Here is a 26,563-nt window from a genome sequence, read left to right on the forward strand (position 1 = left end):
GCGACTAGGAACCACGAGGTTGCGGGTTCGATCCCTGGCCTTGCTCAGTGGGTTAAGGATCCGGTGTTGCCGGAGCTGTGGTGTAGGTCGCAGACGTGGCTCAGATCCTGCGGTTGCTGTGGCTCTGGTGTAGGCCGGCGGCTACAGCTCCGATTCGACCCCTAGCCTGGGAAGCCCCATATGCCGGAGGAGCAGCCCTAGAAAAGGCAAAAAGACCAAAAAAAAAAAAAAAAAAAAAAATGCCAAATAAAACCTAAGAACAAATTCACATATTTAATTAGATCACCACCCCTTCTCTCCCACCTCTATTTTAGAGGTAAACCATCTATTTTCACAGTGCAGGTAGCCAATCTCTTCTGAAGAATCCATTAACTCTGCAAACACAGGCAGGCTATGCATACCAGTATTACGAGTGGTGAGCAGATAAGCAAAGGGCCCAGCAAACTATTCCAAAACAGCTGGTCCTTACTGGCCCTCCAGGTTGGATTTGGGGCAACTGACAAAGACCCTACTCCTCTTCACAGAACAACTCTGATCTGATGAAAAGATTTTAACACTGATTCTGGTCTAAAAGTTTTTCTCTCTCCTATTTCTGGATGCCTTGTTCCCACCAGGAAAGAAAAATACTGATACTACCCTTGCTTTAATCAAAGATATTCAACTGGCTCAGTCATCTTCATTCAAAAATAGGCCCTTTCCACCTAAAATTGAATGAAACCAAACAACTGCTATTAATTAAAAATACAGTACAATGAGAAACCTCAACATTTAACTAAAGTTGATATCTTGATTAGAAAATGGAGGCGGGAAAAGGAGAGAAGTTCATTTTAAAAACTAAAAGATACAGGGCCTGTGCTGTTTAGAGATAAAATCAAGCAGTAAATGCTTTCACTATCCCACATATGCCACAATTAGCTACTTTAAGCTATTCATAATTTGCTATGAGGATTATAGATTATAAAGTAGTCACAATAGGAAGTTCCTGTTGTGGCTCCTTGGGTTAAGAACCTGACTAGTATCTGTGAGTATGCCGGTTCAACCCCTGGCCTTGCTCAGTGGGTTAAGGATCCAGTATTGCTGCAAGCTGAGGCTCAGATCCGATACTGCTGTGGCTATGGTAAGGCTTGCAGCTGTGGCTCCAACTGGATTCCTAGCCTGAGAACTTCCATATGTCACGTGTTCAAAGCTAAAAAATAATAATCATAATAATAAAGTAGTTACAATAGCCCTGACAACAGTAAAAGTTACATGAAAGTTAGCTATTACTGTCAACACATATCCATCCCTATTCTACTCACAATTTTCCAAATCACTCTGAGAATATGCAGAAAAAGAATTCTCAAAGTGAGTTAAATACTATCACATTCAAGCTGTTCATAAAACTAGGCAGGATAAAGAGAAAATGTTCATTGCTTTTTGGCTTTGCCCATGGCAGGCATATGGAAGTTCCCAGGCCAGGAATCGAAACCTCACCAGAGTAGTGACAACACGGGATCCTTAACCTGCCGTGCCATAAGAGAACTCCAATAAATGTACACTGTTAATTGTCTAACACTAAATTTTAGAACCACAATTTTTTTTCTGCTTTTTGTTTAGGGCCGCACCTGTGGCATACGGAGGTTCCCAGGCTAGGGGCTGAATCAGAGCCGCAACTGCTGGCCTACACCAAAGCCACAGCCACTCAGAATCCTAGCTGCATCAGTGACCTCCACCACAGCTCATGGCAACACCAGACCCCTGACCCACTGAGCGAGGCCAAGGATCAAACCGGCATCATCATGGATACTAGTCGGATTCGTTTTCGCTTCGCCACGAGAACTCCCGAACCACAATAAATTTTAAGAGAGAAAAGAGAACATAAAATTGGGAGTCTAAAAATAAATCATTCAAACAAATTTTAAATAAATAAGTAAACCTTTCCACTTTCCACAGTACCTTTAATAAGTCGATACCACTGTTTGCAGACAAGGGCTGCAGTTTTGTGTTCTTGGTAAGGTGAAAGAAAGGATAGTATATACTCCAAAACCTCTTCTGGCAGCTCAGACATGGACCTATTATGTCTAGTCTCCTCAGCCTCCAATACTGGGTGGGGCTCCTCATCTTGCTCCATTGTCCCTTCCAACACAGTTTCTTCTTGGTCCACAGCCATGAAACTGTCATCTTCACTGTCCGAGGAGCTGGCCATGACATTCCACTTGACAGCTACAGTGGGAAAGAAACAAACATCAGTATTCACTGTCTGAAGTTCTGAAATAACTCAGGCACAGGCACATCCAAGTTGTTCATGATTTTTTTTTTGACCATCAATATGAAATCTGTCTTTAGCACTTTCCCACACTAGTTGTGAGCCACCTGAATTTGTCAGGTACCACTTCAATATCAAGCCTATCCCAAATATCTAATAAATCCCTAGAGGCTTCTATGCTATTTTTCTTTTTCTCTCTGCTGAACCAGAATGACAGTCAAGTTCTAGTATAACCATAAAATCTCTAACAACTCCTCTAACCCAAGGATTTGACTGGCAGACAGCAAAGGGAATAGTGACAAGTAGCTTCCCTTGGCCAGTAACATGATTCAAAACCTCAAACTCAGAAGGAAAAACTAACTGTAGGTCCTAAGAGAATAAAAAAAATTTTTTTGAGGATGTGGGAATAAGAAATGATAGGGTTTTTTTAGCTTTTACATAAGACAATTCACTTAAGAGGATAATAAGTGTTCCAGTAAGGCTTAACTAGCTGTAATACCAAATGCAAGGCAATATAGGAAACATTATAACAGATCCAAGGAGTAAAAAACTGGAAACAATACAAACACCCATCAACAATAGAACAGATAAACTGTGGTACATTCACATCATGGAATACTATACAGCAAGGAACCATAGACACACACATGGATAAATCTACCAAACATAATACTGGGTAAAAGAAGACAGAACAGCACATACTACATGACCATGCTTATGTCGAATTTAAAACTAGGCAAAATTAACTTATGCTGTTGCAAATGAGGATAATGGTTACCAAAGGTAATCACTGGGAGGCTTTTGGGGTACTGGTAAAGCTTCCTGACTGGGTAATGGTTACATAGATGTGTTATGTTTGTGAAAAATTCACCAAGCTGAATACTTAATGCGCTTCTCTAAAGTTTACCAGTTCGGAGTTCCCGTCGTGGCGCAGTGGTTAACGAATCCGACTAGGAACCATGAGGTTATGGGTTCGGTCCCTGGCCTTGCTCAGTGGGTTAACGATCCGGCGTTGCTGTGAGCTGTGGTGTAGGTTGCAGACGCGGCTCGGATCCCGCGTTGCTGTGGCTCTGGCGTAGGCCGGGGGCTACAGCTCCGATTCAACCCCTAGCCTGGGAACCTCCATATGTCGCGGGAGCGGCCCAAGAAATAGCAACAACAACAACAGCAAAAGACAAAAAGACAAAAAAAAAAAAAAAAAAAGTTTACCAGTTACCTCTAGTAGAGATAATTAATTTTAAAAAATCATTATGGATTTTTTTTTTTTGGCCACACCCATGGCACATGGAAGTTCCTGTGCCAGTGATCAAATCAGAGCCAGAGTTGTGACCTACACCACAGAGGCAGCAATGCCAGATCCTTAACCCACTGAGCTGGGCTGGGGATTGAACTGGTGCTCCCACAGAGACAGGTGGATCATTAACCTACTGTGCCACAGAGGGAGCTCCCATTATGGATATTTTTAAACGTCCTTGTGTTATTTATATTTCCTAAATTTTCTAGAAAGAGCACAAATAAAACACACATACAGGTGGAGTTTCTTTATGGCGCAGTGGGTTAAGGATCCAGTGTTGTCACTGCAGAAGTTCGGGTTGCCACTGTGGCTTGGGTTTGATTTCTGGCCCAGGAACTTCTGCATGCCATAGCAGTGGCCAAAAACCCAACCAAACAAAAATAAACACATACAGAAAGGCAGGCAATTCATTTATACCATGCCACTGATATTTCATGCAAAGACTGAGGTAAAACAGTAAAATGAAGGAAACAGAGTGCTTTATATAAGTGTCACAGGCTAGATTCTAGAAGAAGCAGATGTTAAATAAAATTAGGAATGAAAAAGGTTTGATGGGGAGAACACTTATGAGAAGAAAAGGGTAGGACTAAGCAGGAGGAGCCATGAGACCATGGTGCAGATCTGACAACGCCTGAACAACAGAAACATTGGGAGCAAGGACAGCCAGTATGGGCAAGAAGGCAAGGCTCTAGATCACTGCTCTGCTCACCACCACTGGCTGGGGCTGCTCTGAGAAGACAGCATGATCCTGGTTCCAATGCTGAGGCAGACCCTGAAAGGACTAACAACTGTCTGCAGCTACACTACTTACAGATGGGCAGCAAGTCTTTTTTTTTTTTTTTTCTAGGGCTATGCCCTTGGCACATGGAAGTTCCCAGGCTAGAGGTCAATCGCAGCTGTAGTCGCCGGCCTACACCAGAGCCACAGCAACACTGGATCCAAGCCTCATCTGCAACCTACACCACAGCTCACAGCAACACCGGATCCTTAACCCACTGAGCGAGGCAGGGATTGAACCCAAAACCTCATGTTTCCTAGTAGGATTCGTTAACCACTGAGCCACAACGGGAACTCCAGCAAGTCATTTCATAAATGGGCACCTGAATTTTAATTTTATACTTTGTTTCCTTTTTTTTTTTTTTTTTTTTTTTTTAGGGCTGCACCTGTAGCATGTGGAAGTTCCCAGGCTAGGGGTCAAATCAGAGCTGCAGCTGCCAGCCTAGGCCACAGTCACAGCAATTGGGATCCAAGCAGCATCTGTGAGCTATGCCAAAGCACTTGGCAACACCGGATCCTTCACCCACTGAACGAGGCCAGGGATCGAACCCACATCCTCATAGACTCTAGTTGGGTTCTTAACTTGCTAAGTCACAAAAGGAACTTCAATTTTATAACTTTTAAATTAAAAAATTTTATATCTGTACATATTTTTATCTATTTATACATATTTACATCTATTCCTTGGACCATATACACCTACCCTGACCATTCACTATGCCATCCACCTTACAAATTTCCAACATTCTCTCTAGCACTAACGAAAAGGATAAGAAATAACAGGAAGAGAAGAGTGATCCTGAAACACACTTTGGGGCCTTGAGAAAGACCCGAAATGTTCCAAAAGGTGAAGAGGGGTGGTGGGAGGGAGAGATCAAAGAACAGAAACCTCCCATTCCTATATCATTCTACCACTCCCATAATTCACAAACTCATTATGCGCATCTTAAAAACTGGAAGAATAATCACACTAAGGAAAAGGAAAACACGAGTCAAAATCCATGGAATTGCTTCCAACATAATTTATCTACAAAATTAGCTCGTGATTCTGCAATGCGTCCCAGTGAAGTGACTGCTAATCTTGACGATGATGAAAAATTAGTGGCTAATTAGAAGTAGAGGAGTAACCTAAATCCTCCTTGTTGGGGGAAGGGGGTGGCAGGGGAGCAACAGCAATTCCCTCCATTCCTTGAAAGTAGAAAAGTACTGGAGTTTCTGCTATATCCCAGTGGGTTAAAGAATCCAGTGTTGGGAGTTCCCGTCGTGGCGCAGTGGTTAACGAATCCGACTAGGAACCATGAGGTTGCGGGTTCAGTCCCTGCCCCTGCTCAGTGGGTTAACGACCTGGCGTTGCCGTGAGCTGTGGTGTAGGTTGCAGATGCGGCTCGGATCCCGCGTTGCTGTGGCTCTGGCGTAGGCCAGTGGCTACAGCTCCGATTCGACCCCTAGCCTGGGAACCTCCATATGCCTCGGAAGCGGCCCAAAGAAATAGCAGAAAGACCAAAAAAAAAAAAAAAAAAAAAAAAAAAAAAAGAATCCAGTGTTGCCACAGTTGTGGCTCAGATTCAATCCCTGGCCTGGAAGCCACAGGTGTGGCCAAAAAAAAAAAAAGTAGAGAAGCATTGTGATAGGTTTACCATAACTTGTGTTAAATAAAAGATCCTAGATAGTTAGCCACCTCCATCCACTTGGGGTGAACTGCTTTTCCATATGCTTAACTTGCTAGAGGAAGGCCTTTCCAATTCTAGTCCCAAGTCTTACCCTAAAGAGTACAGTTACATTACACAGAAAACAGCAATTTGAATTTTTTCTGGCCCCTCCCCCAAAGTGCCTTTTTCTACTGGAATAACCACTTCCCATAATCCCCCTTACTCTTTCCCCTGTAAATTATCATTTTTCATCTCCTGTTGGCTATATTCCCTAATTTATTGATTTTCTCATATTTTTCATCCTCACTCAGCTCTAAAATTCACCAAGGAAAAGAGTCCAAAGAAACAGATTCTTTGAGTCTGGCTGTATCTTTCACATCTGAGTTAAATATAGCATCTCTAAGATAATTGTTCCCTTACACAACATCTTGACAGTCTGTGAGCCTAAGGTCTGCTTCTGAACAAACTGAATCAATGAAGGCTACAAAAGGTTATTTATATTACTATTTTGTTCCCAAACAAAATAAAGCTGTTTGGCTCAACAAAACAACTTGTTACCCTTTTTCTAAATCATCTCAAAATGAGCAAGCCTAAATAAAGGGACTCACCTTTGGTAACACCGCTTCAGGCAATTCTCATCATCCAACTGTTTTACTGTACACAAAAGCATCAAACCCCACGGCCTCAAGGGCATGTTTGCTAACTTGACCCTGAGCAAAGATGTCAATGAGAATGGGCTTGGATGCAATTCCTCTGAAAGTATATGCCCAGCACTAATTTTTACAGCCCTTCATTTTTACGACCATGATTAGGTAATGAAATCATCACTCATACTCCCAGAGGAAACAGGCATCTTGAAATAGTTTTTCATTTTTTCATGCCAAAAGAAGCCCTACAAAACATTTCACATGTAAGTTCATTAACTCAATGAAAGTGGTTTTCATGAAAGTCCAAGAAATCTTCCATACCCTTCACATTTGTGTTAAGACTCAATTTCCCCAAAGTGACCAAGTCTTTGGGAAAAACCACAAACTGAAGTCAATGTACTAGAATTTGAGCTCCCTGACAGCAGAGACCATTTGCCTATGCACCTTGAATTCCAAGCATCAGACATTCAAAGGGGGAAAGATTTAATGACATTGCCACTCACAAAACCTTTTACACTATTTTTTAATAGAAATTACATCACTAGTATACCCAAGAAATAGCAGACCCTACCCTTATATGTCACTAGATGCTATCAAGATATTTTATTGATCAGACTGGATATACCTCTCTGATTCCTTGAATTTTGTTTTTTTGTTTTTGTGTCTTTTGTCTTTATAGGGCTGCACCCGCGGCACATGGAGGTTCCCAGGTTAGGGGTCTAATAGGAGCCATAGTCGCAGGCCTGTGCCAGAGCCACAGCAACGCCAGATCCAAGCCATGTCTGCGACCTACACCACAGCTCACTGCAATGCCAGATCCTTAACCCACTGAGAGAGGCCAGGGATCGAACCTACAACCTTATGGTTCCTAGTCGGATTCGTTTCCACTGTGCCAGGATGGGAACTCGAAGGAAAATTCTTAATGATGATGATAAAATAAAGCACTGGGATATTAACTAAAGAATGCGTAGCTGGATTGAATGAAAAGCAGACAGTGATCTACCAGCACGAGGGCCTCTCAAAGGCAAAGCAGCAGCCTTGCACAGATGTCACTATGAACTCATGAAGTTACCCACCTCAGCAGCACTAATGGAATTAAGCATTAAATGCTACTCTTGAAAATATAAAATACTGTTGCATGAAGATTTACACACCACAGTATGATCCAATCTAAGATGAGACGAAGTCTTATTATCATTGTACTTACTCCAATAAAAAAGTTGTAACAAGTAAAAAATGGTAAAATATAAATTTTTACCTTACTTTGTGCACTCAGTAAATATCAATGGAACATTTGCTAAATGTGAAAATACTGTGTGTAGATCCCATGGGAGTTACAAAAAGAAGACATTTCCTCTCAAAGAGATTAACCTAGTAAAAGTCAAAGACACAAAAAGATACCACCACAGGACAAACCGTAGCACCAAACAAGCTCTAGCAGTTCAGGGCAGGAAGAGATGGCTTCCGACTAGCATGTGAAGGAAGTTAGTTACACAGAAAGAAGCATCTGGGCTTCAAAGAATAGGTAGCATCTGAGAGAATGAAATGCGTGAAGGTGGAAAGATTTTCAAGCTATTATCTCTTGTACTGATGTTCTTTCCCACTTTTAGAATTACCTTTAGGACAAAAGGGCAAAACTATTTTCTCCTTGATGGGCATTTTAACGCATGTATATACTACTTAATATTTTATCTACATTAACAGAAGCTCATAATCTGGAGCCTCCCTTAGTTCCTAACAGTCAACATTTTGACAAAAAAAGGTCTAGAAATAGAATAATCTGGCATAACCACTGTTGCTATTAGCAAACTGTGAGCTATTGTGACAATTCAGAGAGCTGTTTCTAGAAAGCATTCCAAATTTAACAACAGATACCAGCTACAGTTAGACTTTTTTTTTTTTAAATAGTTAACTCATCAGTGTGTTATCTAAGAAAGATTTCCTTTAATGAAACTGAAAAATAAAGTATTTCCCCAAGGTGTACATCAGTATGCTTTCTTATCGTTCTTTGTAATGGCTGATGTTACACGAAAGCACTTTATGACTATCACGGAATAGTAGCAGAAATGGACCAGTTTAAGAAGGGCCATTCTCCATATTCATATATAGCAACCAAAGGAGGTTAAATGGTTGAGAAAAATGTAATGGTTTCCAATCATCAATGAAGATATTCTAGGTTCTGAAAATTCCATATGGAGAATCACATATTCTAGATTCAGCAAAATGTTTTGCTTAGTATAAAATGAAAAAAGTACAACAGGAGTTCCCACTGTGGCTCAGTGGTAACAAACTTGACTAATAACCATGAGGATGCAGATTCAATCCCTGGCCTTGCTCAGTGGATTAAGGATCTGGCATTACCATGAGATGTGGTGTACGTCACAGACATGGCTCGGATCCTATGTTGCTATGGCTGTGGTGTAGGCCAGCAGCTTCAGCTGATTCAGCCCCTAGCCTGGGAACCTCCATATGCGGCCCTAAAAAGCAAAAAAAAGTGTAACAGAACTTTAATGCCCAAATTTATATTTTGTGAGAGCCTAAATTTTTAGATTTTAACAGAAGACAGTAATACTATATAAAGTAAGACCATCACCTCTAGGAGTTCCCTGGTGGCTCATGGGGTTAAGGATCCAGCATTGTCGCTGCTGTGGCTCAAGTTCGATCCCTGGCCCAGGAACTCCTGCATGCCGTGGACATGACCTACAAAAAAAAGAACATCATCCCTGAGGAAAAAATGGAGGTTTTGCCTTTTTAAAATTAATTTTTAACAGCCAAATATATCATACATACAAAACCATATAGGTGTGCAGCAACAGTGGCAAAGAGGATGCAGTGCCTCAAAAAATGAGTCATAACTACCACATGATCCAGTAATTCCACTTCTGGGTACATACCCAAAAGAACTGAAAGGCAGGGACTCAAGCAGGTATCCATATACCCATGTTCATAGCACCACTGATCACAACAGCAAGAAGGCAGAAACAACTCAAATGTCCATCAGTGGATAATGGATAAACAAAATGTAGTACACTCACACAACAATTTTATTTAGCCTTAAAGCGGAAGCAAATTCTGATGTATACTACAAGGAAGAAGCCTGAAGACGTTATGCTACGTGAAACAAGCCAGACATTAAAGCTAAGTACTATATGATTCCGTTTATATGCAGTGCCTAGAGTACTCAATTTACACAGCAAAGAAGAATGGTGGCTGCAGTTGGGCGAGGGACAGGAAAACAGGGAATTGCTGCTTAATGACTCTGGAGTTTCAGTCAGGGACGATAAACATTCTGGAATGAATATCGGTAATGGTTGCGCAATAATGTGAATGTATTCAATGCCAAGTAACTGTACAGATAAAATGATTAAAATGGCAAACTATTAAACAAATTTCCCACAATTTAAAAAAACACTGCACAGAACACATACGTACAATTTAAAATAATAAAATAAACCACCGTGTACCCACGTCCTAGTGAGGAAAACAGAACATCACCGGGACCTTTAGGCCACAGTGTGACCCCCTCATTACCATCTGCCCCTCCCTCAACCAGAAGTCATCACTATGCTGTTTTATTTATCAATCCCTTACTTTTCTTTATAGTTTTAACACATACGGATATCGCATAAAAATGTATTTCTAAGCAATATATCGCTTAGTTGTTAAACATAGCTATAGTCCATTTCAGCACAGTGTAAAACCTTGCTGGGTGAGTCAGTGATAATCTATCCATTCTACTGTTGAAAGAAAACAGTGTTTCCAACAGTCTGCTCTTATAAAATGAGCATTTTTTTTAACTTCTTTAAAATAGTGGCTTTCAAATTTTCTTGACAGCAACCACAATAAAAAATACGTTTTACCTCACAAATCAGGTAAAACCTACATATATATATATATACATACACACACACACATACATATATATACGTACACACACACATACGGGAATAAGCTTCACAAAATAATGTCCTTACAGTATACTGATATTTTCTATTGTATTTATCAGTTAAGAAAATCACTGGTTAAATGCCATTAAACTGTCTTCATTCTAATGGGTGGCAAGCTACAGGGTGAAAAACAATGCTCTAGGGTTCATACTGGGAGTGAAATTAGTGGGTGTAGGTTATAGGCACTTACATCTTTACTAGATAATGTCAAATTGTCTTCCAAAGTAATTGTTCCAATTTATACCACCACCTGCAACGTACGCCACAAGTGATTTTAATTTGATTTGATTTTAAAATCATAAATGGGCTTTGAAAATTCATCACATGTTTTTGCTGCATTAAAACATCATTGTTCCTGTTGGTCTGTTGGTGATATAAATTACACTAATTGCTTTTCTAGCGTTAAAACGAGCTCAAAAAAAAAAAAAAAAAAAAAAACAAGCTCAGGGAGTTTCCGTCATGGCTCCGTGGTTAACATGAGGTTGAGGGTTCGATCCCTGGCCTCGCTCAGTGGGTTAAGGATCTGGCGTTGCCGTGAGCTGTGGTGTAGGTTGCAGATGTGGCTCGGATTCCTCGTTGCTGTGGCTCTGGCACAGGCCAGTGGCTACAACTCCAATTAGACCCCTAGCCTGGGAATCTCCATATGCTGCAGGAGTGGCACTAGAAAAGACAAAAAAACAAAAACAAAAACAAGCTCAGGAGTTCCTGTTGTGGCTTTGCGGGTTAAGAAGCCAACTAGTATTCTTTAGGATGTGGGTTCAATTCCTGGCTTCACTCAGTGAGTTAAGGATCCAGCACTGCTGTGAGCTGTAGTGTAGGTTACAGACTCGGCTTGGACCCCACACTGCTGTGGCTTTGGCTGTGGTTGTGGCTGTGGCTGGCAGCTGTAGCTCTGATTCAACCCCTAGCCAAGGATCTTCAATATGCCACAGGCACAGCCCTAAAAAGCAAAACAACAACAAACAAACAAACTACTTTGCTAGCACCTTGATCTTATACTTGCTAGGCTCCGGAACTGTGAGAAATAAATTTCTGTTGTTTAAGCCACCTAGCCTATGGTATTTTGTCATGGCAGCCCGAGCTGCCATGACAACCTCCCTCTAAAACACCCCATTAAAAAGGTCAACATGTCTATAGGAAATAAGCTACAATGAATTTACAGCATAATAAATAAACTAACTTTTTTTTTTTTTGCTTTTTAGGGCCACACCCATGGCATATGGAGGTTCCCAGGCTAGAGGTCTAATCAGAACTACAGCTGCCTGCCTACACCACAGCCACAGCAGCGCTAGAACCGAGCTGCGTCTGTGACCTATACCATAGCTCACAGCAATGCCAGATCCTTAGCCCACGGAGTGATGCCAGGGATCAAACCCACAACCTCATGGTTCCTAGTCAGATTCATTTCTGCTATGCCACGATGGGAACTCCATAAATACACTAATATTTTAAAGGACTTAGAAGAAATATATGTAATATATTATATATATTTATATATAATATATAACCACGTCTTCATAGATACTAGTTGTGTTTGTAATCTGCTGAGCCACAACGGGAACTGCTGCAATATCTTTTTAAAAGATATCTTTTTAAAAGCCCTTGGTATGTGTGGTTAAATTTACTGAAGATGGCAAAAGGGCAGTGACATTTTAATTTCGTATGTCCTTCCCCCCATATCTGTTTGTTATCCCAGAATCAGTCAACATATCAGTAACTTTTTTTGGGGGAGGGAGGAAGCAGTGGAGCACATACAAAACAGCATTCCCAAATCAGTGGATCTTTTCTAAGGGAAAATATACTGAACCAGAAGTGATTGAATATTAAAGATGAGCTATAACCAGTAATGTAAAAAAAAAAGAAATATGAACATTTTAATAAAATAAATAAAATTACCAGGCTATAGCTATCAAAACATGCCAAGGACTTAACAATGACATGATTAACAGCTCTTTTTTTTTTTTTTTTTGGTCTTTTTAGGGACACACCTGCGGCACATGGAGATTCCCAGGCTAGGGGTCAAACCAGAGCTATAGGCGCTGGCCTACACCACAGCCACAGCCATGCCAGATCCGAGCCGTGTCTGCGACCTATACCACAGTTCATGGCAATGCCATGATTAAGTGGATCCTTAACCCACTGAGCCAGGCCAGGAATCAAACCATCGGCCTCATGGATGTTAGTGATTCATTCCTGCTGAGCCACGACGGGAACGCCTAAGATTTCAATTCAGTCATTTTGAGCTACTTTTTCTGAAACACCGTAAGGTGTTTTCCCTTCTTTGGTCTTTGTTCTTGCTGACCACATCCTCTTCCTAAAATACTTGTCTCCTACTTACCAGTACAGCAAATTCCTACTCATTATTTCAGTTATTCCTTTTGTGAGATTCCTCCATCCCCTCCAGCCAATTAAGTATGCCTCTAGCCTTCTATTCATTTTGTACAGTATCTTTTTTTTTTTGTCTTTTGTCTTTTTGTTGTTGTTGTTGCTATTTCTTGGGCCGCTCCCGCGGCATATGGAGGTTCCCAGGCTAGGGGTCTAATCGGAGCTGTAGCCACCGGCCTACGCCAGAACCACAGCAACGCGGGATCCAAGCCGCGTCTGCAACCTACACCACAGCTCACGGCAACGCCGGATCATTAACCCACTGAGCAAGGGCAGGGACCGAACCCGCAACCTCATGGTTCCTAGTCAGATTCGTTAACCACTGCGCCACGACGGGAACTCGTGTACAGTATCTTCATCATCTAAAGTTGTATAAATATTTGTTGAGTTAGGTGGCCTAAAGACCTAAGCCAACATTAGATAAATAATACAGATAGTTTCTACTTTTCACCACTTCACAAGTTACAAATTCTGCTCATTAAGAATCTACCTAATTAAAACGCATATTTCACTTCTTATTACTAGAGTTTTCAATAAAGTCCAGACAAAGGCCTAAGCCAACATTAGATAAATAATACAGATAGTTTCTACTTTTCACCACTTCACAAGTTACAAATTCTGCTCATTAAGAATCTACCTAATTAAAACGCATATTTCACTTCTTATTACTAGAGTTTTCAATAAAGTCCAGACAAAGGCAAGAACACAAAAGGCAATCAAGATGCAACATGTTCAAAAAAAATAGATGAAACATGCACAACCAGAATTTTGCTTTAAAGCAGACAATATGCCTTAAGATAGACCATCCAGGAACACGTGAAAATTGCCAATGCTAACTGCCCTCTTATATGTGTTGTATCATACATACTGTACTTCAAATGAATAGAGTGATGGCTGAAAATCTTTTAATACCCTAATTCATTTTTTTTTTTTTTAATTTTAGGGACGCACCAATGACATATGGAGGTTCCCAGGCCAGGGGTCAAACTGGAGCTACAGCTGCTGGCCACAGCCACGCATGATCCAAGTCACATCTGCAACCTACACCAGAGCTCACATCAGTGCCGGATCCTTAACCCACTGAGCGAGGCCAGGGATCAAACCTGCATCCTCACAGATACTAACTAGTCAGATTTATTTCTGCTGAGCCATGATGTGAACTCCCCAATTCAAATTTAAGAATCAACATTTTTTTGGGGGGGGTCTTTTGTCTTTTTAGGGCCGCACCCGAGGCATATGGAGGTTCCCAGTCTAGGGGTCTAATCAGAGCTGTTGCTGCCGGCCTACACCAGAGCCACAGCAATGCCAGATCAGAGTCGCATCTGCGACCTACACCACAGCTTACGGCAACACCAGATCCTCAACCCACTGAGCGAGGCCAGGGATCGAACCTGCAACCTCATGGTTCCCAGTTGGATTCATCTCTGCTGCAGCAACAGCAACTCCAAGAGTCAACATTTAAAAGGATGGAGTCAGGGAAATTATTCTCTTTGACTGTCTTTAAAATTTGCTATAATCTCAAGGAAACTGATTCTGTATACTGCACTAATTGTCTGATTAAAAAAATGGAAGAAAAAAAAAAAAAAAAAGACCAGGAATGTCAAAATGCAGTATTTTGTTTTGTTTTGTTGTTGTTTTCACTTTGGCCTTTGGAGTTCCCAGGCCAGCGATCAGATCTGAGCTGCAGTTGCAACCAGATCCTTTCACCCACTGTGACAAACCAGGGATGGAACCTGCAGCCTGGCACTGCAGAGACTGTCGCACCATCACCAATCTGCCACAGTGGGAACTCCTGTACCATTTTTACAAAAATAAATAAAGACTGTGCAACCTACAAATGTCTTCAAAGAAGGCTTATAATATTAAATTCTAGATAGAAAGAAATAAGTGATGGCAAAATTTTGTACTTGGAGTCAAAGGTCAATTTATGGTCAATTCTAAACAGCTAACTTTTAAATATTCTTTAAAAGAAATCCATAAACGGAGTTCCTGCCGTGGCTCAGTGGTTAACAAATTCGACTAGGAACCATGAGGTTTCGGGTTCGACCCCTGGCCTCATTCAGTGGGTTAAGGATCCGGCGTTGCCATGAGCCCTGGTGTAGGTCGAAGACATGGCTCAGATCTGGTGTTGCTGTGGCTGTGGTGTAGGTTGCCGGCTACAGCTCTGATTAGACCCCTAGCCTGGGAACCCCCATGTTCCAACAGTGCAGCTCTAGAAAAGACAGACTAAAAAAAAAAAAAAAAGAAAGAAACCCATAAGTAAGAACATAATATAAAACTAAATGCCTCTAATTTCACTGCTTCACATTTACTTTTCTGGATCAGTTTACAAATTCTAAAATCAAACTGACATACATTTGTAGAATTCCCACCCACACAGTATCACCGTACAAAAGAAAGATAATACTTAGTTTGTTAGGAGTTATGTACTTCTCTGCCACTTCTTTAAAGCTGCAAACCATAATCAAAACTTCACCCAGGAGAAGTGTTAAATGGAGAGTACATGAAGATGAACCAAAGAGGCACACAGGTATGAAGAAATACCCAACTTCTCTTATTCTTATACAATGAAATTCTCTGGATGAAAGTAAACACCTATTAAATGGAGTTTCAGAAAGGTAAACAGTGATCTTGAGATATCATCAAGAGGAATATATTTGAAAAAATAAAATTACCTAATCGTATAAGAAGCTGGTGGCATAACACTAGAGAGAGGAATTAGTTCAAGTAGCTTTAAAAAGTAATATTTCTTACCACATGTATCTTTTGTGGGTTTTAAGTACAGAAAAGAACTCATGAAAAAAATAAAGCTCAGAGTTCCTGTTGTGGGTCAGCAGGTTCAAACCCTGGTCTTGCTTTGTGGGTTAAGGATCAGGGGTTGCCAGGAGCTGTGGTGTAGGTCATGGATGTGGCTTAGATCCAGTGTTGCTGTGTCTGTGGCTGTGGCTATGGCCAGCAGCTACAGCTCTGATTCGACCCCAGCCTGGGAACTCCCATATGCTGCAAGTGCAGCCATAAAAAAATTAAAAAAGGCTATATTCAGTGTCTTGCCTGTAGTAGCAACACTGCCATTATTTTTCTGAAACTACTACAGGTACAGTGTAAAGCAATTAAATAATTGTTTACTCCATTAAAAACCAAAAAAAAAAAGAAAAGAAAAAAGCCCCCCCCAAAACCCAGCATAAAAGGAAAGAGATACAAAAATAAAATTAAAGAAATTAAGGAAAACCCATGCAACTGTAAATATAAATCCAAATTATCAGTAGGAACTCATTTTTTCCCCTTTTAATGGAAAGTATTTCTTAGCCTTGTCCACTGAAAAAGATTCACAAGGAGTTCCCCTCGTGGCGCAGTGGTTAGCAAATCCGACTAGGAACCATAAGGTTGCGGGTTCAATCCCTGGCCTTGCTCAGTGGGTTAAGGATCTGGCGTTGCCGTGAGCTGTGGTGAAGGCTGCAGACGCGGCTTGGATCCGGCGTTGCTGTGGCTTGGGCATAGGCCGGGCTACAGCTCCAATTTGACCCCTAGCCTGGGAACCTCCATATGCCGTGGGAGCAGCCCTAGAAAAGGCAAAAAGACAAAAAAAAGAAAAGAAAAGAAAAGAAAAGATTCACAAGAGAAATAATGATATCTCATTAGCAATGAGTACCCCTAGCACCTGGATTGTGGTCTTCATATTCTATTTTCCACAAAAAAAAAAAAAAAAAAAAGGTAGATCTCCTGCAAGAAATGGCAGTTTCTACAAGTGGGGTAGGAAAGGTACAAGATGAGCCTGAAATATCTTCTTGCACCCAGAAGCAAAGGAACTATTAAAGACTAATGCAGTCATGTCAAAAGGTCAGAGGAGCCAAATTGAAGATACTCCTACAGGCCTAAGAGGAAACAATTTGAGAGTAAAACCCACAAAATCTAAGAAAACTATTATGGGAGATCCCGTCCTGGCGCAGTGGTTAACGAATCCAACTAGGAACCATGAGGTTGCAGGTTCAGTCCCTGGCCTTGCTCAGTGGGTAAGGGATCCAGTGTTGCTGTGAGCTGTGGTGTAGGTCGCAGACGCAGCTCGGATCTGGCATTGCTATGGCTGTGGCTGTGGCTGGTGGCTACAGTTCCGATTAGACCCCTAGCCTGGGAACCTCCATATGCCGTGGGAAGCGGCCTTAGAAAAAGCAAAAAGACAAAAAAGAAAAGAAAACTATTATGGCTTCTATTGTATCAAATATATAAAAATTTTAAGTTCAAAACGATACTAAAGAAAATTTATTGGTCCCCAGGAGAGACTGATAAGGGACTAATTCACAATTACTATCCCTGGCTTGAGAACTTCCACATGCCACAGGTATGGCCATAAAATTGAAAACAAAAACAAAAACAATGGTAAAAGGGAGTTCTTTTGTGGTGCAAAGGGTTAAGAACCTGTCGTTATCACTGTATCAGCTTGGATTGTTGCTGTGGTATGGGTTTGATCCCTGGCCTGGGAACTTCCACATGCCACAGGAATGGCCAAAGAAATAAATAAATAAAATAGAGAAATATTTAGCAAATAAAAGGCAGTAAGAATAAAAGTATCATCATTACATAAAAAAGTGAATATAGTTAATGCCACTACACTATCACTTAAAAATGGCTAAAATGGTTAACTTTATGTTATGTATACTTTACCACAAAAAAAAGAAATTATCATGAGCCAGGTCAACTTAGATCGATAGAAGACAGTATTTTATTTACAGGTAAAAACAAAGGACAAAAGTTCCAAATAGGAATTTCTGCTCATATCAGCAAAAATCCAAAGTTAAAAACATAGCTGAGTGGGACACTAATGTAATTCTATCTCAATCAATTATGGATCAAAAAAGATGAAAAAGGAGTTCCCGTCGTGGCGCAGTGGTTAACAAATCCAACTAGGAACCATGAGGTTGCGGGTTCGGTCCCTGCCCTTGCTCAGTGGGTTAACGATCCGGCATTGCCGTGAGCTGTGGTGTAGGCTGCAGACATGGCTCGGATGCCGCGTTGCTGTGGCTCTGGCATAGGCCAGTGGCTACAGCTCCGACTGGACCCCTAGTCTGGGAACCTCCATATGCCGCGGGAGCGGCCCAAAGAATAGCAAAAAGACAAAAAAAAAGATGAAAAACATGGCAAAGAGAAAAAGGAATCTTTAAGATTACATTATCATCGATCCATATGTACAAAATAAAATGAAATAATATCTTAAATTCATTTTAAAGAAATTTCTCAAAAGTTCCAACTTCATTTTGGCACTATCTTGATTCCTTAAATTCAGTTTAATTCTTGATGACTCTGCATATTCCCCTTGGTCTCTACTACCCCTCTGAACCCTCACTTTGAGGTTCCTTTATCCCTTCATACCCTAAGGGTTGAGATGGCCACCAAAATTCCATTTTTGCCTTATTTGTCCTTGATACATTTTCTCCTTAAGGAATCACATGGTTTCAAGTATGACCACTAAGAGTGACTAGCTAGACTGTGAAATCCTTGAGGTTATAGACTGATGTGTTCATTCCTTATGCCTAATAAAAGGCAGATGTGATGAAACATTTGTTCAAAAGGATGGACAGACAGATGGACAATTAAATCATTCCAAAACTCATTCTAGCCCTGATTCTCCTGAACTTCATCTCCCGATTTTCATTTTTAATTGCTTGCTGGACAGCTGACACCAGGTTCATACTGAACAGTTTCCCAGCTACCCAATTATCTTCCTTCTTTCCATTTACCTGACTTAAACCTGAGAGTCTTTTATCTTTCCTCTCACATCTAATTAATTGACAAATTTTTCTCACATTGTCCCTTCCTTCCAATTACCTCCACTGCTGCCCTAAAGGCCAAAATCATCGCTTAACTTCTGCAATAAAGAGAATCAGCTGGGTTTCCCGCTGTTTACTCTTTCCTTCCCCAATCTATCCTTTATTTTGCTTCAGGATTGTCACAGTGCAAATTTGGGTCAAAAACCCTCACTGATTCCTCAGTATCTATTCTTTAATAATCAAAGTCTTTGGCATTTGCATTTTTGCATTTATTTTTATTTTATTTTAAATTTTATTTTATTTATTTTGGTTTTTTAGGGCCCAGGCTAGGGGTGGTATTGGGGCTGTAGCCACCACCCTAAGCCACAGCCATAGCAATGCAAGATCTGAGCCATGTCTTCGACCCACACTGTTACACCACATCCTGTGGCAATGCCAGATGCTTAACCCACTGAGCAAGGCCAGGGATAGAATCCGCATCCTCATGGATACCAGTCCAGTTTGTTACTGTTGAGCCACAACAGGAACTCCTAACAAATGGCAAAATTTCATTCTTTTTTATGACTGAGTAGTATTCCATTGTATATATACATACCACCTCTTCTTAATCCGTTCAACCACTGATGGACACGTAGGTTGCTTCCCTATCTTGGCTATCATAAATAATGTCACTATGAATATCAAGGTGCATTTATCTTTTTGGATTAATGTTTTCGTTTTCTTCCAAAATCAAGGCTTAATACTATACCTAAATTATCCAAAATTTGCCAGACTTTTTTTGAGCTTTACTACTTTAAAATGAAAATTTATAACAAATGGATATATCTCTAATATTTTGCAAAAGAAGACATCAAAGAATACACAAAGTATGATTCCATTTATGTAAAGCTGGCAAACATACAAACCTAAACTACTGTTTAGAGATACACAGTGATAAAAGTATCAAGAAAAGCAAGGAAATTATCACAAAAGAGAAAACAGTAACTACTTCTATATGAGCAAAAAATGACTGTAATCAAAGAGGGATACAATGGAAGGACCCCTGGGGCACTGACAATATTAAATTTCTTGACCTGAATGACGGTTACACAGGAATTTGCTTATAATTATTCTTTAAACTGCACGTTTCATGCACTCTTCTGAATTTCTCATAATATAAAAAAAGCTGGGAGCTCCCATTGTGACGCAGTGGAAACAAATCTGACTAGGAACCTGAAGTTGTGGGTTCAATCCCTGGCCTTGCTCAGTGGGTTGAGGATCCAGGTGGCTGTGGCTGTGGCGTAGGCAAGCAACTGTAGCACTGATTCGACCTCTAGCCCAGGAATCTCCATATGCCATGGGTGCGGCCCTAAAAAGCAAAAAAAAAAAAAAAAAAAAAAAAAAAAAAGAAAAAGAATATGATACATCTTGACAAGATACTGTTAAGACAATGGAAAATTTCATTTCCACTTATATTTTTTTCTGGTGGTGGTCAGAGCAAAGGAATCCATGACAGATAAATAATATCTTAACTACTCCCTATCCTCAGGAAACCTAAAGGCCAATGGCATACACCCATGAAGTAAATCTTTGTTTCACCAGCTTGCTTGACCATTAAAAAATAAAACGAAAAATCACCTAGTAGGTACATTTCCTGGAAATTGTTTCAGAAAACAGGGATGGGTCCAGGAATCTTAATTTTTTTTTTAACAGAGCAAATTCAAGGTCAGAAAACCCTCAGCAGTACTTCTAAAACTTAACCTTATGTTCTTATTTATAGTTTTCCTATGCCTTACATATCTTACTGAGCAATATGTTAAAATATGGCTGGAGTGCCCTGGTAGCCTGGTGGTTAAGAATCCAGCATTGTCACTGCTGTGGTGCAGGTTCAATCCCTGGCCCAGGAACTTCTGCCTGCCATGGGCACAGCCTAAATAAATTAAAAATTAAAAACAGGAGTTCCCATCGTGGTGCAGTGGAAATGAATCTGACTAGGAACCATAAGGCTGTGGGTTCAATCCCTGGCCTTGCTCAATGGGTTAGGGATCTGGTGTTGCCGTGAGCTGTGGTGTAGGTTGCAAACACAGCTCGGATACCACATTGCTGTGGCTGTGGTAGAGGCCAGCAGCTGTAGCTCCAATTCAACCCCTAGCCTGGGAATCTCCATGTGCTGCAGGTACAGCCCTAAAAAGCAAAAAATAAATAAAAATAAAAATAAGAATAAAATAAAGAGGAGTTCCCATTGCAGCTCAGCAGAAACAAGCCCTACTAGTACCCATGAGGACTCGTGTTCAATCCCTGGCCCCGCTCAGTGGGTTAAGGATCTGGCATTGACATGAGTTGCAGTATAGGTCACAAATGAGGCTCAGATCTGGCATTGCTGTGGCTGTGGTATAGGCCAGCAGCTGTAGCTGCAATTCAATCCCTAGCCTGGGAACCTCCATATGCCATACCCATGGCCCTAAAAATAAATAAATAAGATTAAAAAGTAAAATAAAATATGGCTAATAAAACTTCCAGGAATATATAAAATATTATAAAAGGAGATCTTAGAGATTATAGAGATTATGGGGCAGTTGAATCATTTTATTTATTTATTTATTTATTTTTGCTTTTTGAGGGCCCCACCCACAGCATGTGGAAGTTCCCAGGCTAGGGGTCAAATTGGAGCTACAGCTGCTGGCATACATCACAGCCTCAGCAATGCAGGATCCCAGCTGAGTCTACAACCTGCACCACAGCTCACAGCAATGCAGGATTCTCCACCCATTGAGCAAGGCCAGAGATCGAAACTGCATCGTCATGGATACTAGTTGGATTCCTTTCCACTGTGCCACAACAGAAACTCCTTGAAAAGATTTTACAAGTATGCAAACTGAAGTCAAAAATCTTGGAGTTCCCGTCGTGGCGCAGTGGTTAACGAATCCAACTAGGAACCATGAGGTTGCGGGTTCGATCCCTGGCCTTGTTCAGTGGGTTAACGATCCGGCATTGCCGTGAGCTGTGGTGTAGGTCGCAGATGCAGCTCGGATGCTGTGTTGCTGTGGCTCTGGTGTGGGCCAGCGGCTACAGCTCCGATTAGACCCCTAGCCTGGGGACCTCCATATGCCACGGAAGCGGCTCAAAGAAATAGCAAAAAAAAAAAAAAAGTCCAAAAAAAAAAAAAAAATTAAGTGACTTTCTTAAGGTCATGTAATTAGTGTCAAAATAGAACCCATATCAGCTCAATGCTCCTTCTAATACACATACCAAAATCTATTTTTTAAATTACTTTTTTTTTTAATTTTTTTCTTGTTTTGTCATTGAGCAGCACATGGAGTTCCTGGGCCAGGGATCAAACTACAACACAACTGCAGCAACACCAGATCCTTTAACCTACTGTGCCAAGCCAGGGATTGAACCTATGTCCTAGAACCTATCACTGTGCCACAGCAGGAACTCCCAAAATCTTTTTTTTTTTTTTTTTTTTTTTTTTTTTAGGGCCGCACACGAGGCATATGGAGGCTCCCAGGCTAGGGGGTGAATCAGAGCTGCAGCTGCTGGCTTACACCACAGCCACAGCAATGCCAGATCTGAACCACATCTTCGACCTACACCACAGCTTTCAGCAACACCGAATCCTTAACACACTGAGTAAGGCCAGGGATCAAACCCACATCCTCATGGATACTAGTCACATTCATTATCACTGCATCACAATGAGGACTCTGGGAAAAGTCTGCTTTAGATTATGATGCAAAAACTCAGTAACAGACAAACGCAATTTGGGAATCCTGACTGAATCCTGGTTCCTACTTTAGACTTTTGTACTAGCTGTTCACTGTGTACCCAAAACTTAGCATTAAACCTCCTGCCTCTGTCTTTAGTCTGGACATCACCTTCTCATTGAGGCCTTCTCTAAACCAGCCAACCTCAAGTAGTCTTCCCTTTCAGTCCCATGTCATCATCATATCACCCTCTTCGATTTTCTTTGAAGTACTTACTACTATCTGAAATTTTGGTCATTAATTGCTTTCTTCATTCACAAATATAAGATACAGGAAATCAGAGGGCCTGACTATTTTGTCTACTGGAACCTAGTATCTTGATCCATGCCTAGTACACAGCAGCATTCAGTAAATGCTTGTTGAATAAATGGACTAATGAACAAAACGGCAAGAAAGACTCAAAAGACACTAGGCATCAGGCAATGCCTCAGAAAGCTCAGGAGGAATATCAATCTATCAGAATCAAATGTTTACACTGAATGAATATCTGAGTGCCTAATAACCTAAGTACTACATGAGCCTATAAAACACTAAAAATATTACATATGAATTATACTGCATGCTATATCCCTTTTAAGCTATTTGGCAGGAATTTATTAGCACAGTAATTTTCTTTTTGAATATTAACTTTAATCAAATTGTGCAAAAGTAACAGTGGTTAAGTGCTGGAGCACAGAGGAGATACTCTACTGAGTGGATAGAGTAGTTAAATGAAAAAAAATGCCTGTCTAGAAATGGTCCAGTTATAAAAATGAACATGATATACATGACAGACAGTAAGACTAGCCCAGCTTGAACAGACTGCATGATGGGTGTCATGGAAAATAAGACTCGAAAGGGACAAAAGGGCCATATGGAGAGCTTCAAAGATAAGTAAAGGAGTAAGGCAATAATGAGTTACCATAGGTTTCTGATCAGAGAAGAAATATTCAGATAGTAGTCCTTTAAGACTGGACTGTCGTAATACTGTCACTTCAATCTTTTTTAAAAAATATTTTTATTTAATGCTTTTTATTTTTGTTTCATTATAGCTGGTTTACAATATTCTGTCAATTTTCTACTGTGCAGCATGGTGACCCAGTTACACATACATGCATAGACTATTTTTTCTCACATTATCATGCTCCATCATAAGTGACTAGGTATAGTTCCCAGTGCTACACAGCAGGATCTCCTTGCTTATCCACCCCAAAGGAAATAATCTGCATCTATTAACCCCAAGTTCCCAATCCGTCCCACTCCCTCCCCCTCCCCCTTGGCAACCACAAGTCCATTCTCCAAGTCCATGATTTTCTTTTCTGTGGAAAGGTTCATTTGCAGCGTGTATTAGATCCAAGATATAAGTGATATCATAGGTTTTTGTCTTTCTCTTTCTGACTTACTTCACTCAATATGAGAGTCTCTAGTTCCATCCATGTTGCTACAAATGGCATTACTTCGTTCTTTTTTATGGCTGAGTATTTCATTGTGTACATATACCACATCTTCTTAATCCATTCATCTGTCGATGGACATTTAGGTTGTTTCCATGTCTTAGCTACTGTGAATAGTGCTGCAATGAACATGTGGGTGCATGTGTCTTTTTCAAGGAAAGTTTTGTCCGGCTATATGCCCAAGAGTGGGGTTGCTGGATCATGTGGTAGTTCTATGTACAGTTTTCTAAGGTGCCTCCATACTGTTTTCCATAGTGGTTATACCTACTTACATTCCCACCAGCAGTGTAGGAGGGTTCCCTTTTCTCCACACCCCCTCCAGCATTTGTTATAAGCGGACTTATTAATGATGGCCATTCTGACTGGTGTGAGGTGGTATCTCATGGTAGTTTTTTTTTTTTTTTTTTTTTTTTTTTTTGGCTTGTGTTCTTTTAGGGTCACACCTGCAGCATATGGAGGTTCCAAAGCTAGGGGTCTAATCAGAACTATAGCTGCCAGTCTAGGCCAGAAACACAGCAGCACCAGATCTGAGCTGCATCTGCAACCTACACTACAGCTCACAGCAACACCAGATCCTTCTTTTTTTTTTTTTTGGCCATTTTCCTGGGCCACTCCCAAGGCATATGGAGGTTCCCAGGCTAGGGGTCGAATCGGAGCTGTAGCCACCGGCCTACGCCAGAGCCACAGCAATGCGGGATCCAAGCCGCATCTGCAACCTACACCACAGCTCACGGCAACACCAGATCCTTAACCCACTAAGCAAGGGCAGGGACCAAACCTGCAACCTCATGGTTTCTGGTCAGATTCGTCAACCACTGCGCCACGACGGGAACTCCAACACCGGATTCTTAACCAACTGAGTGAGGCCAGGGATTGAACCTTCAACCTCATGGTTCCTAGTCGTATTCGTTTCCACTGAGCCACGAGGGGAATTCCTCATGGTAGTTTTGATTTGCATTTCTCTAATAATCAGTGCTGTTGAGCATTTTTTCATGTGCTTGTTGGCCATCTGTATATCTTCTTTGGAGAAATGTCTATTCAGGTCTTTTGCCCATTTTTCAATTGGGTTGTTGGCTTTTTTCCTGTTGAGTTGTAGAAGTTGTTTTGCATATTTTAGAAATTAAGCCCTTGTCAGTTATTCGAAATTATTTTCTCCCACTCTGTAAGCTGTCTTTTTGTTTTCTTTCTGGTTTCCTTTGCTGTGCAAAAGCTTGTCGGTTTGATTAGGTCCCATTAGTTTATTTTTGCTTTTATTTCTGTTGCTTTGGGAGACTGACCTGAGAAAACATTTGTAAGGTTGATGTCAGAGAATGTTTTGCCTGTGTTCTCTTCCAGGATTTCGATGGTGTCTTGTCTTACATTTAAGTCTTTAAGCATTTTGAGTTTATTTTTGTGCATGGTGCGAGGATATGTTCTAGTTTCATTGATCTGCATGCAGCTGTCCAGGTTTCCCAGCAATACTTGATGAAAAGACTTTCCCATTTTATATTCCTGCCTCCTTTGTCAAAGATTAATTGACCGTAGGTGTCTGGGTTTATTTCTGGGTTCTCTATTCTGTTCCATTGGTCTGTATGTCTGTTTTGGTACCAGTACCACACTGCCTTGATTACTGTGGCTTTGCAATATTGCCTGAAGTCTGAGTTATGCCTCCTGCTTGGTTTTTGTTCCTCAAGAGTACTTTGGCAATTCTGGGTCTTTGGTGGTTCCACATAAATTTTTGGATAGTTTGTTCTAGTTCTGTGAAAAATGTCATGGATAATTTGACAGAGATTGTATTGAACCTGTAGATTGCTTTGGGTAGTATAGCCTTTTTTACAATATTAATTTTTCCAACCCAGGAGCATGGACTAGCTTTCCATTTCTTTGCATCTTCTTTAATTTCCTTGATTAATGTTTTATAGTTCTTAGCATATAAGTCTTTCACTTCTTTATAGTTCTGAGCATATAAGTCTCACCTCAGGTTTTCCGAGGTATTTGATTTTTTTGGGGGGTGCAACTTTAAAAGGTATTATATTTTTGTATTCCTTTTCTGATATTTCATTGTTAGTAACAGAAATGCGACTGATTTCTGAATGTTAATCATACCCCGCTACTTTGCTGAATCTGTTGATCAGTTCAAGTAGTTTTTGGGTTAAGTCCTTAGGGTTTTCTATATATAGTATCATGTCATCTGCATACAGCTGTCACTTCAATCTTAATCATTTCTAAAGATTACCAAGGAGAAAAACTGAAATACAGCAACCACTTTTTTTTTCCTCCCAGGTGAAGCATATGGAAGTTCCTGGGCCAGGGGACAAAACCCTGCCACAGCTGCAACCTACACCACAGCTGCAGCAATGCCAGATATTTAATCCACTGTGCAGGGCTGGGGATCATATCTGCGCCCCCTGCATATAATTCTAGATATTTAACCTGCTGTGCCACAGTGGGAATTCATAGCAACTACTTTTCGTGGAGTGCTTACCATGTGTTAGATATTTATTAAATATTTTACACAGGTCATGAGGTAGGAATTGTAACTCCCATTTTGAAGATGAGAGAAATCATACAACTAGGAAATAGCAGGGGCCTGGCTAAGAATTACTGGAGTACTTCATTTTGCCTTCAGCTCATGAAAGCCTGATCTAGCGAAATGTCAGCAAATCCAATGAGGAACAAACGGGGAAATCTGAGGAATT

The 26,563-nt window shown here is 40.8% G+C and overlaps 1 protein-coding gene across 1 annotated transcript in view; it reads right to left on the reverse strand.

The window, feature by feature from the left end:
- The window catches only part of FBXO42 (F-box protein 42), an 80,992-nt gene that overhangs the window by 47,672 nt on the left and 6,757 nt on the right, over nt 1-26,563 (reverse strand). The window contains exon 2 of the mRNA XM_003127635.5: nt 1,936-2,202. Within this exon, the coding sequence (XP_003127683.1) occupies nt 1,936-2,185 (250 nt within the window). The 5' untranslated portion in view covers nt 2,186-2,202. The remainder of the gene's footprint in view (nt 1-1,935; nt 2,203-26,563) is intronic.

This window comes from Sus scrofa, chromosome 6 (genome assembly GCF_000003025.6).
Source record: "Sus scrofa isolate TJ Tabasco breed Duroc chromosome 6, Sscrofa11.1, whole genome shotgun sequence".
Taxonomy (NCBI): domain Eukaryota; kingdom Metazoa; phylum Chordata; class Mammalia; order Artiodactyla; family Suidae; genus Sus; species Sus scrofa.